The sequence below is a fragment of the Delphinapterus leucas genome, chromosome 13, assembly GCF_059928025.1.
Source record: "Delphinapterus leucas isolate spDelLeu-1000000601 "Yukka" chromosome 13, BTC_Dleu_Yukka2, whole genome shotgun sequence".
NCBI lineage: Eukaryota > Metazoa > Chordata > Mammalia > Artiodactyla > Monodontidae > Delphinapterus > Delphinapterus leucas.
The window spans coordinates 49,571,464-49,592,613 of NC_143141.1; the positions used below are offsets into that span (position 1 = coordinate 49,571,464).

The 21,150-nt window shown below is 38.5% G+C and overlaps 1 protein-coding gene across 1 annotated transcript in view; it reads right to left on the minus strand.

Moving 5' to 3' along the window:
- ACYP2 (acylphosphatase 2) overlaps positions 1-20,039 on the minus strand; it is a 166,983-nt gene extending 146,944 nt beyond the window's left edge. The window contains exons 1-3 of the mRNA XM_022597168.3: positions 17,367-20,039; positions 3,033-3,049; positions 1,383-1,492 (exon numbers count right to left, since the gene is read on the minus strand). Of these exons, the coding sequence (XP_022452876.1) occupies positions 1,383-1,492; positions 3,033-3,049; positions 17,367-17,508 (269 nt within the window). The 5' untranslated portion in view covers positions 17,509-20,039. The remainder of the gene's footprint in view (positions 1-1,382; positions 1,493-3,032; positions 3,050-17,366) is intronic.
- Positions 20,040-21,150: the final 1,111 nt, after the last annotated feature.

The window sequence follows — 21,150 nt, forward strand, 5'->3', positions numbered from 1 at the left end:
ATGATTGGCATGAGCGTCCATCCTCCATGTGGTCCCCAATCTCAAACTATATCATAGTCATCTGGCATTTTCTCATCCACTGAACTATTAGTTCTGTATAATGTTGCTCACAGTCCTCTCATTTGTGCATTTTGTGACCATCCTACTGAAAAAGATAATTTTTCCATTAACTGTTACCCCACATTTTATGAAATTGAATTTTGGACCCCACTCTTCAAGTTGGGGTATGGTTTATGCACAAATGCAAATATGTACCTATACATAAAGAAATTAGAAAAAATAAGGAATTGGTACTTATATATTTCTTGATTGTTGAACATCCATAAAGTAAAAAATACTAGTTACAGAAAAATATGCATGAAGTATTTCATTTCAGTAAAAGCATGCAAAACCCTAATTTTAAACGTACAATTAAGTATTTTTAAGCGAAAAAGAAAGCTTTGGATAGGATTCACAAAGCCACTGGCTCAGGTTACATAAAGGGGAAGGAAGTAGAAAGGAGGGGCCGATTACTAACTTTGCTTTTATACCTCTCTACGTTTTATTACTTTACTTATTACAACAAGTAAAAAAGTATTGCTCTTGAAATCTGAAAACATTAAGTAAAGAAAACAAAGATAAATTGCAAATAATAAAGTAAATTGGGTATCAACGAGTAGCTACCTCGTAAGACATGTTGTGAAGATTAAATGAGATAAATGTAAAGTGTTTAGCACATTACCTAACATGTTGCAAACGCTCGATAAATAGGAGTAATTTTTATTTAAAAAATAAGACTACAGAGAACAGTGGCAATTAGGAAGCTGAAAAGATAACGTCTTTGAAAATGACACTGTGTACACAAGGCACTTTTTTCCCTACAACTGAATCTGATCTCCTTTGCACTGCAAGGACTCATATTATGGTAACTATACAGCTCATCAAACACACTTGCATTGACGGTAAAAATAAAATTACAATAAGATAAATAAGATACTTAAACAATACAAAGGAAATGGCAACTTTTTGCCTTGCAGGCTCTTTAAGAACTTCAAGAACCATCCTAAAGCACTATGCTTCTGTCACAACCACTTCTGATGAGAAACACTTGACCCTGGATGTTTCCCTCATATTAGAGGAGACTGAACAGAACACATTTCATACAGATTGGAGAGTGATGCTACTGCTCTTTCTGAGGGCCTGCCCAAGTGGGAAGTCCATTCCTAGACGTAGAAATTCCACTCTCAACTCTGAAAATTTCTTTGCTGGTCTGCCTAAAAGCATGTTGGTTTAGTGATAATCTACAAACTAAATTTGGTCCATCAATTCTATTCTTATTGTACAGCCAAACATTGAAATAAGTTCATAAGTTGCATGAGTGTGTTATTAGTCTTACTACTTACATGGAATTGACTTTCTCTTCGGGACCTTGAACTTGGCCTGTCACAGTGCCTTTGCTGGTATTCTTCACCCAGCCAACCACCCCTATTTTCCTTGCCTCATCTTCGGTGTACTGGTTTCAGGAGAAAACAAGAGAGACGAAGTCCATCATCAAAGGTCTGAATTTACAACATACTTGATTCTAACATTCAAAAAGGTATGGTCACAAAAAAGCTGATTCCTTTAAAATATAGTCTATGCCAAAGATTGTGTAGCTGACCCATAGTAATACCTATATTTATAAAAACTTTCGTTTAAATGGTATTTTTTGTGTGTGTGCTAAATTCCACATTCAGTAAAGACAAACACATTATGAGAAAATAAACTGATGGTGGGAATTATTTCAGAAAACAATTTCCATGATGTGTTTTGGAATCCATAAAACTCAGTTGCATTGCCCTCACAACCCGCTAATGCTAAATTACACTGTCAATCTGGGTTTCAAATGATGATCACTCCAAGATTCTTAATCACTGAGCAAAAATATCCAGTTATGATCAACATAAAGTATTGGATTAAAAGATTCCAGTGTTCTCTGTTGACTCTGGACTTGCCACGCAATTGTTATAATTGCCTATGAGTAAATTTATTTCTCCTATTATTCGTAATAGTTTTTTAAAATTCCTTTTCCTGATTCCAAATTCAATTATGCTACCAGCACATGCAAACCTAGAAACATTTTTATTTTGTATTACTTTAACTACATCACACTAAAATTCTTGTGGAGCCAGAATACCAGCATTTTTTAGAAACATGCTCTTCTCCTGTTTGGAGGCCAGGGTGACCAAGAGCTCTACACTCCACGTCCCCAACTAAATGAAGCAGCGCAAACCAAGATGATTACAGCTAGGATTGCTGGAAGGGCTGGGTTCTGAAAATGTCACGCCTTCACAGACAGCAATGAAAAAGGAGACAATCTGAACTCCAGGGGATGCGACTATCTCAAAAGGCAGAGACTTGACTTGTGGGAACCTGTTAGAACCCTCAGAGGTTAGGAACAGAGACCTAGCTAGTGATTCCCAGCTCAAACAGTAGGTGAGAATACATGCCACGTTTAACTTTTAGGAAAGGAGTATTATATTTTAAAAATCGATATTTTAGAAGTATTTTAAAATAAATAAATATTTTAAAATAAATAAATATTTTAAAATAAATATCTAAAAGGCAGCAAGGGGTTTTAACTTTAAAAACCTAGGAACCACTTCCTTGTGCAACAATGGGCTTTTCTCATTTTGCAATTCAAGATATGTACCCTTGACTGGAGAGATTCTTCCATCCAGAACAAGTGGAAGACCCCATACTGTGTATTAAATATACCTAATCAAAATGTTTAATTGGATCACCCCAAGAGAGGTACTTTCGAAATTCCTAGAAATATTAACGGAAAACTAGGAAGGCTGTAATGTTTTTAATAGGCTACTTTTAAAAGACATCCTTAATAAAAATCTCAACCAGTAACTTGAAAGAAATACAAATATTTCTTCATTCACTGTCAAGGACAGGAAATTAGCAATAGATTAGCACTAAGTAGATAACTGCTCTGTCTCTGTGACTAAATAACAGTGGGGGTGGGAGGGAGATGGCAAAAAATAATAAACAGATTGGTGACTTACCATCCTGAAGCAAACACCTGTATAAGAGAAAGATGAAAAGAAATGTCAGGTTGTCTACCTTTAAAAAAAGTATATATTTCCTGACTTAGCTTTCATCTAGTTTATTAAATAGTAAGTAAATGAAATGAACAAAACCTTTAATATCTGAATGCATTCAGAAAGTGTTTTTTAAAAATTCTTTTCTTTTAAAACAAAAAGAGAAAAAGGAAGGTTATTTTTGAAGAAAAAGAATAATATTCTGAAACCAAAGTATAATGAAACGCCAAACTGCATATTCCTTCTATTTTAAAATGCTAAATAAAACAAAATAATTACTACAAGAACAGTTGAGTGTGCTGGCATAAAACTTACCCACTCTCAGCTTTTAGAATGTCCTCTTTAGGGGCTTCCCTGGTGGCACAGTGGTTAAGAATCCACCTGCCAATGCAGGGGACACGGGTTCAAGCCCTGATCTGGAAAGATCCCACTTGCCACGGAGCAACTAAGCCCGTACACCACAACTACTGAGCCTGCACTCTAGAGCCCGTGAGCCACAGCTACTGAAGCCCGCGTGCCACAACTACTGAAGCCCATGTGCCTACAGCCCGTGCTCCGCAACAAGACAAGCCATGGCAATGAGAAGCCCGCACACTGCAACGAAGAGTAGCCCCCGCTCGCCGCAACTAGAGAAAGCCCATGTGCAGCAACGAAGACCAAACGCAGCCAAAAATAAATAAATTAAATAAATAAATAGAATGTCTTCTTTAAATACAAGGACTAAATTCAAGTTTAAATGTAATAAAACATTACTATTTTAATTCCACTTTCTGGAAAAGGCAGAACTACAGGGACAGGAACCTGATCTGTGATTGCCAAAGGCGGGAGTGGGAAGGAGTGGGGCACCGAAAAGGAGCACGAGGGAAATTTTGGGGGTGATTGGACTGTTTTATGTCTCAGTTGTGCTGGTAGTGGTGGTGGTTACATGACTTATGCATTTATCAAAACTCATTGAACTGTATACTAAAAAGGGTGACTATTAATGTAAATTATACCTCAATTTTTATAAATTAGAAAAAAAATAGGCAAATCACAGGGGATAGATCAAATCAATCTCAGAGAGGTCAAAAGATATTGCTTCTCCAAACAGCAATTGAGCCTGATTAAGAGGATACAGAAGACAAGATCAGTGGCTTGGGTAATTTTATGTAGTTTTGTAAGCAGATTTATAATAACAAGGAGTATCATTTGTTTCCTGAGGGTAGTGTATTGTGGTACCAAATGAATACGAAGAAAAAAAGAGTAGTGGAGCAAAAAAGACAGGATAGTATCACAAGTGAAATTCTTATGGGGCTATAAAAAATATTTTAAAAGATACCTATAGGGCTTCCCTGGTGGCGCAGTGGTTGAGAGTCCGCCTGCCGATGCAGGGGACACGTGTTCGTGCCCCGGTCCGCGAAGATCCCACATGCCGCAGAGCGGCTGGGCCCGTGAGCCATGGCCACTGAGCCTGCGCGTCCGGAGCCTGTGCTCCGCAACAGGAGAGGCCACAACAGTGAGAGGCCCGCGTACCAGAAAAAAAAAAAAAAAGATACCTATAAATGTGAGGGAAGGATGAGTGGGGAGTATTGATCTAAAGAAGAACCAGAAAGGTAATCTGTTATATAGATGGAGGGAAAGACATGAGTCAGTAGATATAAAAAGAATGGGCAGAAAATTCAAGAGAAACTTCAGGTTAACCAGACCACGTAGAAGAGACAAGACAGGCAGAACTGTGGAGAAGTGTGCAGTCATTTTTTCCTGGAGTGAGGGGATCCCAGAAGACACTGACTAAGCAGAGTTGAAGGTTTGGGTCCAGGCCTATTGTGCATATTCCCCTCTGAGTTTCTCAACAGTGAACAGCCCCAAATGATGTTAGCAATAAGAAAAGAAAGCACATGCAACTGAAGTAAACAGAAATTGGAAACATATAGTCCAGCTCTTTCCTATTCAGACCGGTCCATGAACCAGAGGCACCAGCATCACCTGAGAGGTTTTTAGAAAATCAAATTGTCAAGCTCCTCCCCAGCACTAAAGAATCAGAAACTCTGCAGGTTGCATCTTGGAATCCAATTTTAACACGCTCTCCAGGTGATTTTTATGCCCACTAAAGTTTAGAATCAATGGTTGGCTCCACCTTAAAGGAAGGTCTGGGAAAGGTTTGAAAAGGATTTATATTTCAGGTGAAGAATTGCATCGCAAAGGGGAAAACCCCAATCTTGTAGGGTACTGCAGGTCTGATGCATTTCTCATTCATGCTGTTCAAATTCGTGTTGGTAATAAATCATATACTTGCATGTCAATATTGCCTCAGCTATTTTACAAGTCAACAGCGCTACTTGAAAGAAACCATGGACAATGAAAAGACAAAAAACCCTGTCCTGCACTCTAACTGGATTTGGTGCTGGAGCAGAGCAGGCAGCCTGTAACTTAGGTTGCTCCCTCCACCCTTACTACTTACTGCCAGAAACACCGGAGCTGCCAGAAAGGGAGGTTAACAACAAGCTGCCCACTCCACCCTACTCCACCCCACTCCACCCCCGGTGAAGAGCAACATCCTTTCAACATTTATGAATTCCCAGCAGCCCTTCCACCATCTATTTACTGATGACAAAAAGGCCATTTGCTTAAGGTGACAGGATTTGAGGAATTTTTAAAAGAGTTATCCAACACATTGCAGGGTTAAGGAAACTACCTACTCCAGTCTGCTAATGAAATGTTCTTTTCACACAGACATAATCTAAGAATCAGGCAACTCATATATATATATATATATATATTTTTTTTTTTTTTTTTTTTTTTTTTGCGGTACGCAGGCTTCTCACTGCTGTGGCCTCTCCCGATGCGGAGCACAGGCTCCGGACGCGCAGGCTCAACGGCCATGGCTCACGGGCCCAGCCGCTCCACGGCATGTGCTATCTTCCCAGACCGGGGCACGAACCCGTGTGCCCTGCATCGGCAGGCGGACTCTCAACCACTGCGCCACCAGGGAAGCCCCACAATTCATATATTTAATAAGCACACTAGGGACTTCCCTGGTGGTGCAGTGGATAAGACTCTGCGCTCCCTATGCAGGGGGCCTGGGTTCAATCCCTGGTCAGTGAACTAGGTCCCACTTGCATGCGGCAACTAAGAGTTCACATGCCACAACTAAGGAGCCCACATGCCGCAACTAAGGCCTGGTGCAACCAAATATATAAATAAATATTAAAAAAAAATAAGCACACTTTTAGACATTCTGATTATTCACTTAACAAATATTCATTGTCTAATTCTGCAGAGAATGAGATAAGTAAATAAGACAGTCCTGCCATCTAGGAGCTTACAGTATAGTGAGGAAGATAGACAAGTAAAATGGCAATTAAAATGTAGAAGACAACAGGTACAAACTTCCAGTTATAAGATAAATAAGTACTAGGGATGTGATGTACAACATGATAAATAAAATTAACTTATGCTTATGTTACATATGAAAGTTGTGAAGAGAGTAACTCATAAGAGTTCTCATCACAAGGAAAAATATTTATTCCTTTTTCTTTTATTTTGTATCTATATGAGATGATGGATAGTCACTAAACTTATTGTGATAATCATTTCATGATGTAAGTCAAATCATGCTGTACACCTTAAACTTATATAGTGCTGTATGGCAATTATATCTCAATAAAACTGGGGAAAAAAGAATAATAAACAAAACTTTAAAAATAAATAAAACATAGAACAATTATGAGTTGAAAGATGTATAAACCAGGATGCAAGTGGGAGTTCACAGGACAGAAAAATGACCCACCCAGTCTTGGGTAATTTTAGGGCAGGCTTATTGAAAATGGGACATTGATACTTCAATGATGAGCAAAAATTAGTATGATGAGAATGGAATAACATTAAAGATGGAAGAGCATGTGCAAAGTCCCCAAGTCAGGATCATGACCTATTTGGATACCACGCATAGTTAAATATTCAAAACCATGTCATTGCACTCATTTTACCAATTATTTCTAGCCCCAAACTTCATTTTCAAGACTTGCTAAAAAATAGTTTAATTGTTTCAACTGTTTCTAGAAAAATGGGTAAAAATGTTTTTACACCCTAGTCCAAGTTATCATAATCTCTCAACTAATCCACAGCAATGGCCCCCTTCACTAGTCTCCCTATGTCTAGTTCTGCCCTCCTACAGTCTAGTCTCCATAAAGCAGCCAAGGTGGTTTTCTTTCCTTAAGTAAAATCAAATCACTTCCTTTCCCAGCTTAAAACCCTCTGGTGGCTCCCTATCACACTCAAAATAAAATACATTCTGGTTACCACAGCCTCCAGGCCCCTTTCTAATGCTCTGTCTCATCTCTTAGGACTCCTGTCTGCTCATTCCATTCCAGCCAAATTTTTCTCCTTTGTGTCCCTCAACATGCCAAGCATATTCCTGCCTCATGGCCTTTGCATTTACTATTCCCTCTGTCTGAACTGCTCTTCCCCCTGATCTTCTCATTGCTGGCTCCTTCTCATCATTCATGTCTCTGCACCAATGTCATCTCCATAGAGAAATAGTCCCTGACCAATTTATCTAAAACAGCACTGCATCCTTATATGTTTCCTGGATATGCATAACCGATTACCATATGATATTACTAGGTATTTATTTGTGGTTTTTTTTTTTTTCTGTCTTGTTCAACACTGTGTCCCCAGCACCTAGACCAGAGCTTGGCACATAGTTGTTGAATAAATGAGTGAAAGAAAAACCAGCTGATAAATATTTAAGTGAACTGTTTTACTGTCCTGTAGTAATTCATTATTAACATTGTACATATACATCCAACCATACTGATTAGAGTTTAAGTTTAATTTCAAAGTGATGATGATAAATTTACTGCACTCAAAGCTGGAAAGAATCATAAGACTTCTGTGTTGATTCTAGCAGAACTTTACTGCTTTATCTAAATGATAATATATAGTTTGATGTGTGTATGTGTGTGTGTGTTTATATATAATATACTATATACTAAAAAGGGTAGCAAGAAGTCACTACATAATGCCTAAGTTGACAAATCAGGAAATATTAATATGAGCATGTTGTTTATAAATAATGGCTTAACAACCATAAGAACTGAAAAAAGAAATCGTTAAACTGGTTGTCTTACAGAACTTAGAGGACTTGGGATAGAAGACTAGAGCAGGACATGGTGGCTGTATTTGTAACTATGAATGGTAAGGGCACACACACATTTATTAAACAGATCTTAAAACAGTATAACTAAAGGATTGTCCTTTAAGTTTAAGAGACTTAATTTTAGGCTAAGTTCATACTGCTTGACAAATTGGGTAGATAATACAAGTGTTGCCCATTGCTTTAAGCAGTGATAAATGGAAAAAAAATAAGACTGAGATAAATCATATGTGAAAGATTCAATATGTACTTAACAGAAATTTAGGTTGTCTTGGTTATAAACCAAATATTTTGAGATTGAGACCAGGGAGATCAAAGTCTTTCTGTAGTATGTCCTTTTGCATCACTACTTGGGAAAGACTACCAAATGTAATTACTATGCTGTTAAATGTATTTAACATATGAATATCTGTGACAGACACTGTTAGTTGCCTACACAAAATCCATTTTCCCCTTCTGCTTTTCTAACAGAATTCTGATTTTACTTGAGGCAGCAACATGCTTTTCTATAGTTATCGATCTTCCTTATAAGGGGTGGTCCATGTCAAGTGGTTCAGCCAAATCACTAGTTGAAGCTTTCAAGAAAGCTCTTTGACAGGGGCTGTCTCAGCCAGGGGTTTCCTCCTTGTTCCCTCTCTCTTCCTGACTGTAGGGTGAATGTAATGATTGGAGCGATAGCAGCCATCTTGAAACCATGAAGGAAAGTCCAAGGAAATCACAGAGACCTTGGCAGCGACATCCCTGAGGGATGGGGGAAGTAAGGGATGGGGAGTGACTGAGAAAGGGAACTGTGGGGCAGGGATTCTTTTTGGGGTGATGGAAATATTCTAAATTAGATAGTGATGATAGCTGCAAAACATTGTGAATACAGTAAAAAACACTGTATATTTAGTATGTTTGAACACGTTACAAGAGTGAATTTAATACTATGTGAATTAGATCTCAATTTCTTTTTATGTCACACACACAAAAAAGGAAAGCAGGAAACAGGACTGTGACGTCGTCCTTCCTCTCTCTCTCTGTAGAACAAGGACAGTCATTCCCCAATTTGCTCTCCATACAACATCCCTGACTTCTCCTATCATTCCACACCGAAAAACTCTGCTCTGCAGATCATCTTGAAGTACTACAACCAGAACTAAATAGTTGAGCTCCCTCTAGATGTCACTGCTTATTTCTGGGAGAGAAAGTTTCTTTGCCCATGTGATAGTTCCTTTAACGGGGAGAAATATCCACTAGTGTGTCACTCCTGGCCACTCTCTACCTGTTCCTAACTCCTCGGGGACATGCAGTGACTTATCTAATGGTTAAGTTTGGGAGGAGAAACATACACAGTCCAGGTGCTTCCTCTTCTTCCTTCTGGGAACTAGTTATTCAAAGGAATCATCCCTTCTGTTCTATTGAGGGAGCCCTGCTGGTGCCTGGGTTGGTGTGTTTAATTCTGCAGTACAGATTATTACAAAGTCTACTTACCTGAAGATTGAGACACATCCCCCAACCTCTGCTTTACTCATTGTCTTACTTGTCAATAACTCACATAATGAAGAGGGGTGTTGTTTACTGGGTCCCTCAACCACAACCCATATTTTAAAGCCTTAGAAGGAATGTGTATCAAGAGGTGTCAGGACCTCCAGCCCATTAACTTTGTGACACAGTGAACCACGCAGGAATTAACTGTTCAAAGCTCTGGAATTTTCTCAGTCTTTCTGAGAGTCCCCATCCCTAGTCTGAAGCATTCTGTGCAACAGAGGGAGGTCCATATAGCAAACAAAGCGAATGTGAACACAGATTTTCTGCAGTTGAGTAGCACTGACTGGAACTGAGCACTCTCGGGACAGGGCCTGTACTGGAGAAGTTGCTTCCATGGGCTTCTGTGGCCTCTCTACACTGCTTCCACCCTGCTTGCTAAAGAGAAGGGAAGCTGATAGGACACATGCAGTTTTTTTTACAGACACACTGCTCTGGAAACTGGGACAGACATCAACCGCTTCAGTTATGAGAGACTCAAACAAAATATGCCACTCAGTCAAGGCTCAGTCAGCTGCAACTGGACCTTGCTTTGTGAAAAGACGTGTCAGGGAGAAACTCTGAGGTGAATATTTGCAAAGCAAATCATACTTTAAATCTACAAAGAAGTATTGATGTTTAAAGAAACCATATGATGAATTCTAAACATCAGGATCCTTTCATGTAAAATCAAATTTTCATATTAACCTGTAATCCTTCCTCCTGGGATCGAACTGCATGTGTCAATTTTGAATGCAGGAAGTCATCAAGTCACTACCTTACAAAGCAGCCCTTAATGACTTTAAACATCTTTAATTGTTAGAAAGTCCTTCCTTCTATGGAATAAAATTCTGCCTCACTTTAACCTTCCAACATCCATCCAGGATCTGTCCCCTGGAGCCACACACCATGGCATCTTTCAAATAGTCGAAACAGCAAATATACTACTGTTTCTTCTCTAAGCCAACTATCCCAAACACTTGAATTTAATTGGAGATACTTTGGAAGTTCCCACCAGAAGCACAGCCTGTAGGGGATATAAAAACAAGCTAGCTTGACCTTTAAAATATTGGGTGGGCCAAAAGGTTAGTTCAGTTTTTTGCATAAGATGGCTCTAGTAGCACTTAGTTGTCTTTAACTTCATTCAAAACAATTTTGTTAGATTGTATGTGACATTTGTCATATCAGTGAGCATTTAAAAAAAGACATCAAAATTGGTGAATTTTTGTGTACCCATTTTAATATTGGAGATGAAAGAAAAAAAGCAACATTTTTAGCATATTATGCTTTATTATTTCAAGAAAGGTAAAAACGCAACTGAAATGCCGAAAAAGATTTGTGTGGTGTGTGGAGAAGGTGCTGTGACAGATCGAACGTGTCAAAAGTGGTTTGCGAAGTTTCGTGCTGGAGATTTCTCGCAGGACGATGCTCCACAGTCCTGTAGACCAGTTGAAGTTGATAGCGATCAAATTGAAACAATAATTGAGAACAATCAGTGTTATACCACGCGGGAGATAGCCGACACACTCAAAATATCCAAATCAAGCACTGAAAATCATTTGCCCCAGCTTGGTTATGTGATTCGCTTTGATGTTTGGGTTCCACGTAAGTTAAGCGAAAAAAACCTTCTTGACATGGCAGGCAAACCTGGCAAACCTCAAAACCTTCTTGAGAATCACATGCGATTCTCTACTTAAATGTAATGAAAACATTCCATTTTTAAAACAAATTGTGACAGGCGATGAAAAGTGGATACTGTACAACAATGTGGAATGGAAGAGATCGTGGGGCAAGCGAAATGAACCACCACCAACCACACCAAAGGCCGGTCTTCATCCAAAGAAGGTGATGTTGTGTATATGGTGGGATTGGAAGGGAGTCCTCTAACATGAGCTCCTTCTGGAAAACCAAACGATTAATTCCAACAAGTACTGCTCCCAATTAGACCAACTGAAAGTGGCACCTGACGAAAAGTGTCCAGAATTATAACAGAAAACGCATAATCTTCCATCAGGATAATGCAAGACCGCATGTTTCTTTGACGACCAAGCAAAAACTTTACAGCTTGGCTGGGAAGTTCTGATTCATCCACCGTATTCACCAGACATTGCACTTTCAGATTTCCCTTTATTTCGGTCTTTATAAAATTCTCTTAATGGAAAAAATTTCAATTCCCTGGAAGACTGTAAAAGGTACCTGGAATAGTTCTTTGCTCAAAAACATAAAAAGTTTTAGGAAGATGGAATCATGAAGTTGCCTGAAAAATGGCAGAAGGTAGTGGAACAAAAGGGTGAATACTTTGTTCAATAAAGTTCTTGGTGAAAAATTTAAAAATGTGTCTTTTATTTTTACTTAAAAAACCGAAGGCATTTTTGGCCCACCCAATACTGTCCTTATTGTCTAGTGAGAGACACAGATAGGTGTACACAAATAGCTATAGTTGAAAGGAGAGGGACTTCCCTGGTGGTCCAGTGGGTAAGACTCCATGCTTCCAATGCAGGGGGCCCAGGTTCGATCTCTGGCCAGGGAACTAGATCCCACATGCCACAACTAAAGATCCCACATGCCACAACTAAAGATCCCACGTGCCACAACTGAGACCTGGCATAACCAAATAAATAAATAAATATTTTTTTAAAAAAGGGAGGATGGATTTGGAGAAGTAAAAACAAGAAGTAGAACAGAACTACAAATGAAACACTATAGGAAGAAAGATGAGAAAGGGAATTAGAGTTAATCGTATTTCTTGACTTTAATGTACTAAAATTTTCAACCTCTAAAACATAACTTTTCCACTTACCTGTCTACGTAAGGAAAAATGTATACACCTAAATTATGTGGTGTCTGACAAAGCTATTTAGTAATTATCTTAATTTTCATTTTAAGCAATCTTAAAGAAAATCGCTATTTATTTCTGTAGTCTAATAAGTTACTCCCATTCTAAATCTGAGTCAATCCCATCAAAAGCAAACTGTTAAATTTCTAACGCACAGGTAAACCAACAGATTGCCACAGTCCATTTCTACAAGTGTCGTCAGTATTTACCTGAGAGTTGGTAAAGCATCTATACAGAGCTTAATCAATTTCTCTTTCAAAATTTCAGATTATTCTTGATGTAATTGTAATTAAACATTTATAGGAACATTATAAGCCATGCCATAGTTACAAATGCTCTAAAAACCCAGGAGGTCAGTCCCCTACTCCCCTATCCCTCATCCCAAAGCCCGTAATGTAACAGAAGTTTGTGGGAAAAAAAAACACGGAGCTTCTTGAGAATATGGAGATAAAGTAGAGGATGGAAAGGGAGGGGAAGAAAAGAGTAACTTAACAGTGGACAAACACTATCTCAGCCAGGTGATCAAGGTTAACCTCAACAGTGATAAGTCATGTACCCTTGATATGCTGGTGGGAATGGCACTGTACCTCTGTGGTCTTCTTCCTGATAACCCACAACCTCAGTCTTACAACAAAAATACCAGACAAATACCAGTATGGGAGCATTCTACAAGGTACCTAGCATCAAAGTACTCCTCCAAACTGCCAAGGTCATGGAAAACAAGGCAAGTTTGAGAAACTATCACAGTGTAAAGGAGCCTAGGGGGACAAGATGACTCAATGTAATATGATAGCCTAGAGGAATCCTGAACAGAAGAGGACTTTAGGTAAAAACTAAGGAAATCTGAATAAAGTATAGACTTTAGTTAAAAATAATGTATCAATATTGGCTCACCAGTTGTGACAAATGTACCATACTAATGTAAGATGTTTACAGTAGGGGAAACCGGATGTGGAGTATACAGGAACTCTCTATAGTATCTTTCTAACTTTTCTATAATTCTAAAACTGTTCTAAAACAAACAAAAAAATTATTTAAAAAAATAGAGGGAAGGAAGCAGCAATGGAGAGCAGCAGCAGCCTGATGGAAGAAATGTTCACATATTGAGGGATGGGAAAGTCATTCTGGCTTATCCAGGAATTAACCTGACTTTTATGCTAACTAAAACAGCCTGTTTGTGGCTTATCAAACACCGTACATCTGCTTTAACTGTTAAAGAAAAGGGCACCTTAATCAGAAGTAAAGAATGTCCATGTTAAGAATAAAGATTAAATGCCTCCCTTTCTGGGATGCCAATGCTGGTACTTCTTTGATGATAGGACTCTCTTCCCAGGTGCCAAGGACATACTGGCTCACTGTGTACATGCTGATCTGTTTTTTTGAAACCTTGAAGGAATGAATCGCTGATTTGTTAGATGTTCTTTGTTCTGACAAGATATAAAACTGTGCTGGAAACCATGCTTCTCCAGAGCGGTTCCTCAGAATTACCTGAGAGACTGTCTCCCCAGCTACAGTCCTCAGTTTGGCTGAAATAAAACTCTTTTCTATTCCAATTATAGATTGTTTATTGATTATTTCTGTCAACAAGCCTACAGCTCTATGAGTGGACTTTGCAGAAGGGTCTGAGAAATAAATCCACTATTTGTAATATTATTTCTATAAATGTATTTTCCTGAATTTCAAACAACCAATTTATAAACTAGTTCTTGAAATGCAATCTGTTTGCAAATTAGGGTGTGTGTATTGGAGAACAAGGCAGAGTATATTTGACCCCTAGAACATTTTGACTACCATTCTGGCACCAAGGATGATTTAAATTCAAACATTCTAAATACAAATATAACAGCATACCCCATTTTTTGGTTAGAAAATATTTTCTGTCATAAGCTCCATCAAGCTAATTCAATTCACTGATCAATTTTCCATCAGAACAAGACAGTTAAATCATTTTCCAAATTAATTTTTATAACATTGAAGCAATTTTCATTAAGAATATTTTTCATTTAAATATTTTAATGACAATTTTATTTATCAATCTATATCTTGTCCATATTCAATGTTCCTAATTATAGCTTCCTCCATTGTAAATTTACCTTCATAGCCGTTATTTCTAACAAGTGAGTATTCACTAAGATTTTATTATTCCACACTTTTTAAAGATCCCTTTAATCATTCTCCATTTTACATTATTAAAATAAAATTAAAATTTTTTATCATTTATTTTTAATTATTTCTACACTATCATTATGACTCAGACAAAAAGCTAGTGGTTTGTATTTATTTCTTAGGTAATCCACTAAAAAATTGTGAGCAGTTCTGTGAGACACAGAGAGATGCAGACTGATATACAGCAACGGTGATCGTGCCAGCAAGCAACAGAGAGAGAGTCAGAGGCTGCAGTTTTGAATGTGCTGACTGCCTACTGACAAGGTCAAACTTCCTTGGAGCCAAAAAGACCATAAAAACATCCTCAGAATCATCTGGAATGGTGTAGATGGCCAGGTCCAAATGCCCTACATCAGTGTATGTATGTGTTCGGTTCATAGGTTCGGAGGAAGGCAAAATAAAGGTGGAAAAGGTATTGAGAGGAGGATCAGTAGGATATACTGATTAAGAGCATGGGCCCTGGTATAAAACTGTCAAGGTCCAAATCCCAGCGCCACCACTTAACTCACTCTGTAACCGGGAAAGTTACTTCACTATGCCTTAAATTCTCCATTTGTTAAATGAGGAAAATGGCTGAGGTCATAGGGTTGACGATTAAATGAGTACAGAGTTTGGCACATCCTAGATTCTCAGCAAATGTTGATGTATATGTGTGCAAATATGTGATTGTAAATTTGTCCCACATACTAGGCCTTGATAAATCAATAGTATGCATGTACTCTCTCCCATTTAACATACTGTAAACAACAGAGTTATTGCCCTAAAGCTGATTTTTTTTTAAAGCTGATTTTTAAACCCCGCTGTTTATATAGCGTACATTTCTCTTTCCTATTATGTATACTGTTGCCCCAAATTGATCTTCATACACCATGTGACCACCATATGGACAAAGTGCAATTACATAGTTAAAATTAATAGAAATACATTATGTGTTATCAGAAAACCTCATCTAATGGGAAAGTGCAGGTTTTAGAGTTAGAGATGCAGGATCTAATCCCATTTGTCGACTAACGGCTTGTCCAAGTTACTGACACTCTACCTATTTTATCATTATTAAAACAGTACTAAGACATATATCTCACAAAATTGTGATGAAGATTAAATAATAGTAGGATGCTCAGCACATGGTACACCCTCAGTAAACGTCACACATGTGCACACACACGTGCACACACACGCTCCTTAACTACTCCCGTCTCTGTCCAGTAGACCAAATAGTTTGTCAAGTGATCTTTGCCACCATATTCATTTTTATATACATGTTTCAATGACTTTTGGGGGTAGTTTTCAATCTAGAATACCATACCCCTGGGTGTACCGAAGACATTCTAAAGGGTACAAAGCATGAATAATTTTAAGTAATCAATTTCTGTATCTAGAACTTCCATATTTTTTTTTCCCCTAAAACTGACTTGTCTGAGGAGACACCTGTAATCCGCCATGATTCTCCTTTCCTACCTCCCTTCCCACAGTTACCCTTTGAAAGAAAGAGCTATTTCTTTACAAAAGGCATACACTCACCCATCCTTTTTCTTATCCTGGTACACTGCCCCAAAGTGTAAAAACCTCTAGAATACCAAAATACAAAGATAACTCAACCCTTTAATCAATGTTCCATGAAACCTCCAGCTTTCCCTGTAAGAAATAAATTTCCAAAACAAATTTACCTTTTAAATTTTAATAATGTTTATCACACTTTTAAATGTATTTATATTATTTTCATCAAGTGTATTCTAATAATAGTCACAATAGTAACTCAAGCCAAAAGAAAAATAAATAAATAGAGCTTTATGGTCAAAGGAAATTAAGAAAATATATGTATGTGTGTATATATATATGCACATACATATGCACATACATATTGCAGAGAAGTTTGGTAGGTGACCAATTAGAAACTGCTCAAGCATAACAATAGGATAAAATTCTGTGGGGAAAATGGAATGGAAATCAAATTCAAAGAGGAAAAGGTATGATGCAAAATTTCCCACTGTTAAAAAGCTTTGCTTTGAATGAATGATGGCAAATAGTAAATCACTACCATATTTATATTCCACTGGGTAAATTTCAGTGATTTAACATTTTAAGTTAGAAATAACGATAGTTACAATAAGCCAGACATGACATCCTCTACAACGATTTAAACTTATAATAAGACAAAAATTAGATAACAACTTAATAATTCTTTCAGGAGCTATACAGGAAAAAAAAAAGTGTAATCTCCTACAAAGTGAACCCTCAAACACCATCTTAGGTGTGCATCCTAAACTCAAGTCAAGCGCAGTAGTTCAGTGGTGAGTAACGGGGACCACTAGTTCAAAGACCCTCTCTTCTTTCCTTCGCCCACTTCATTTTGTCCTCTCAGTCTGCACTCCCCGGACCCCCTTAAGTGGCCCACTCCCTGCGCCCGGCTGTTCCTCCTTCTCCCAGTCTTTCCCCGGCTCCGCTCTCCTCCCTCGCCCCCATCCCACCCACCCCAGCTCTTCTGCGCATGCGCCCTTCGCCTCCTTCCCACCCATGGCTGCTGTGTCATGGCCGAGCGGAAGTCGTAGCCGCTACGGGGCAGGGCGTCCTTAAGATGGGGTGTGCTTGTCGAAGCTTTCTACTCTTCCTCCCCAACACCTCTTTGATCTCCCACTGTAAGGGGGTCCCCTACCCTGCACTCTCCCGAACACTTCGTAGTCCACGGATTTGAGTGGCCTGGCGGTAGACATGGCGGCGGCGAGGCCTCGGCAGAGGAGCTGGAGCTGGATTCGGGGCGCGGTGACTGCAGCGGCCGCGAGAGGAAGGGCGCACATGGGACCGCTCGGCGCACCCCGCGCCTGTCACCGGCCCGGGACGCGAGCGCGCCGGGGTCACGCGTCGGAAGGCGGCAAATGAGACGGCGGGGATTGGTAGTGAGGGCAGCCCGGGACGCCTGGAAGGAAGAGCCCGCTAGGTCCCTGGCGCCCGAGGTCTCCTTTCTATGCCCCTCCCCCGTGGTGGAACCAGACTCGCTTCCTGGGAGGGATGCCAGCTACGAGTCCCTGCGATTTAGCGAACCGCTGCGCTTCTTTGTCAGTGTTTGTATTTAAATAAAAGCGGAGGCTTGGCCCAGATGTCAATAGTTTGGTACCCCCAAAATGATTCTTTTGAAATGAAAGCCCTGCTAGCTCGGTGACTGAGAGTATTTGGTTAGTGAGTAAATTTTTATTAAACGTTTAGGTAACTGCCGAATCTGTCAGGCGATTTTGAGCCGTTCTTAAGGTGACATCTGCATCCTCTTTTCTATTGAGTCAGAAAAGCTTTAGGCCTGAATCCATATTCTAAATGGATTGTGATATATTCTGGGACAAGAAACTTTAATGGAAACAAAAAATCTTGTCTGCTGTGAACTCGTATAGCTTTTTTATGATCTTGATCATTGTTCAGCAATGCCCCCAATTGCCTAGAAGGTTAAAGCAGTTTATACTTTAGAAAATATTACTTCCTGGTGAGCTGTTATGAAGTGTTAAAGCAACCCACAACTCCAGAGAATCTGTATACAGCTATTGATAACCTGCTGCCTTCTAGAAATCAAAATCCTTTTACTTGTGAGAATTTGCTTTTCTCAACATATTTGTTGGCTTCGAGATCTTTACATATTTCTCTGCATCTGGCCATATAATTAAAATAATCCTCTGCAATCTGATTCAATATTATGTGCCAATTCTATTAGCACCAAAAATCATCTAAAACTTGCTTGGAATGTGGTTAAATCATTTACAGTAAAATATATTCTGGAAGCGCTAATCCGGTAATTTTATGTAATGAAGATCCTGGTTTATTGCAGAATCCTCATAACTTACATCTTCCTCTCATCTCCCTTCCAGTTCACTGCATGCAGACCCTAGAATCAACATAGATCTTATGTCATTCTTTTCAATGACTTCAAAGTCTCTACACTGCATTCCAAATAAAACTGAGGGTCTTCAGCCTCCACTAACCTCTTATTACCTGCTTCTACCCATCCTGTAGGTTATAGGTAACCTATTGTCAAGACACTTTAAGTTATTCAGCTCTCTGAACACACCCTGACTTTAAAAAAATCTTTGCTCTTGGATCTACTTTATCTGGAATACCTATTCCAGTTCCCAGATCTTCCCATATCCTGTTCAGTTGCCTGTGCAAGTGCTTACCAGATTTCATCCTAATTATTTACTGTCTTCCCCACTAGTACTGTGCCTTCCAAGAAGTAAGATCTCAAACTGGGTCCTGTCCCTGCCTATCAAAGATCTTGTCACTGACTGGGAAGGTTGACATTTTCCTTTTTTTAATCAATCTTTGACTTTTCTCCACATTTACCCAAGAGTACTCCTGCCAGTTATTATGTAGCTTTATTGTAATTTTAGAAGCGCAGTGGCAACAGTTGACATTTGCTTAGCTAAAAAATTGACTGTGTCTGCCAACAGCTGAAATTAGCAAACAAATTTTTATGTACCATTTCAGCATGAATTGCCAATATATGTGATTCTAAGACTAAAAATTTTAAGCAGTTGTTGCTAATGCTTCAGCTAATTTTAAACAACAAAAACATTTGTGCATAATTAGAGAAATTTTTAAAAATAGAAGAAAAAATCCATAACCCTAACACAACTTTTATCTTTTTTGTGTATTCTCTTATATATATGTTTTAAGTAGTTAATATCGTTGTATAAATTCAACTTTTATTCTTTCTTTTTCCATGTTATAGTTTTTTGTAATGAATATTTTAGTAATTTCATGATACTCTATTAAGTAGGTATAACCATAAGTTTACCTACTAATAAGTCCCTGTTGTTACATACTCAGGTCGCCTCTAATTTTTCACTACCATAAAAAATATTGTGAAGGAAATATTCCGTCATATAGCTTCTTTCCCATATTTAAAAATCATTTAGGGTAGAATTTAGAATACCAAATCAAAGGGTACAAGTGTGTATTGTTTCTGATACACATTACCAAATCATTTTTCAAAGGGCTGTACCAATTTAAACATGTAATTACCAACACTGTATAAATATATGATTATTTGGCTTTTGATGCAAACAGATGTAAGCAAGCTCTTCACATACATGATTAAATTAGGTGAAAATTTTAATTTTGAAACCTGAGCAATAGCTTTGGCTTTGTGTTACTGCTGGTTGAAATTAAAAACCTGTTTCCTCTGAGAGACTAGCCCCCAGGTAGAAGGCTGCATGGGTGGGATTTCTTTTAAAACGACCACAAGACCAGATCCCTCCTTCCCATCACATCTAATTGTGGGGACTCATATTTCTGCCCTACCACTGATAGAAGTCACAGTTTGCTCTGAATTCAACCACCTCTTTTTGCTCCACTTGGTAGACTTTATTCAGGTATCTCCAGCCACAGCCTGTCCTTTTTACTTGCCGTGGGTCTGGGTCAAATACAGTCCCTTCTAGCTTCAAGGAGTAAAAGCCAAGCTCTCAAAGTGGTTCTTTTAAAGACGCTCTCACTAGGCATGCAGTGAAGGGAAAACACCCTGTTTCTCTCTGCCGTGGTGGGAGAGGGGCAAAGAGGGAAAAGCCACAGCTCCCCTAAACTTTCCCCCAAGAAATCCTCTTGAGCCTGAGGAGGGTGTTGGGCTCAGGATTTTAAAACCAGTTTTAAACACCCCTTTTGGACAACATAGCTAGTTTAGCATCCCAGATTGTAATGTGGGTATAACTATTGATTTGTTTTGAGTCTCAGGTCTCAGCTAAAACTGAGACAGAAGTCCCATTTTTCAAATCAACAGAATTCAATATAAATCTCATTTGGATCCTGATTTGAATTTATAAGTTCAAGACATTTGTGAGACCACTGGGGAAATTTGACCACAGGTTGACTATTAAATATTACAGAATTATCTTTAAATTTGTTGTGTGATTATTCATTGGGGGTGTATTTTTTAAAGTGGCCTTACCTGTTAGAGGTATGTACTGAAATATATGTGTGCTATGCTATGAAGTTATATGCTATGAAGTTATATTTGGGACTTGCTTTAAAACCCTCGGGGTTGGGAGTACGACAGTGTAGATAGAACAAGCTTAGTAAATTGGAGATAGTTATTGAAGCTGCATCAGGGGTACATGGGGATTCATTTTACTATTCTCTAATTTTGTGTATGTTTGAAATTTTTATGTAAAATTTTAAAATAAAATTTAAAATGAAAGGGTCCATTTCATTCTGCAAAATATGTGACCAATAATACTCAAAACTATTAAGGTCAAGAAAAACAAGGATGTCCTGAGAAACAACCAAGAGGAGCCAAAGGAGACATGATGACCAAATGTAATGTGTATTCTGGATGGGATTCTGGAACAGAAAAAGGACTAGGTAAAAACTGATGAAATCTGAATAAAGTATGAACTTTAGTTAATAGTAAGGTTTCAGTGTTCGTTCATTAACTGTGACAAATGATGTACCGTACTAATGTAAGA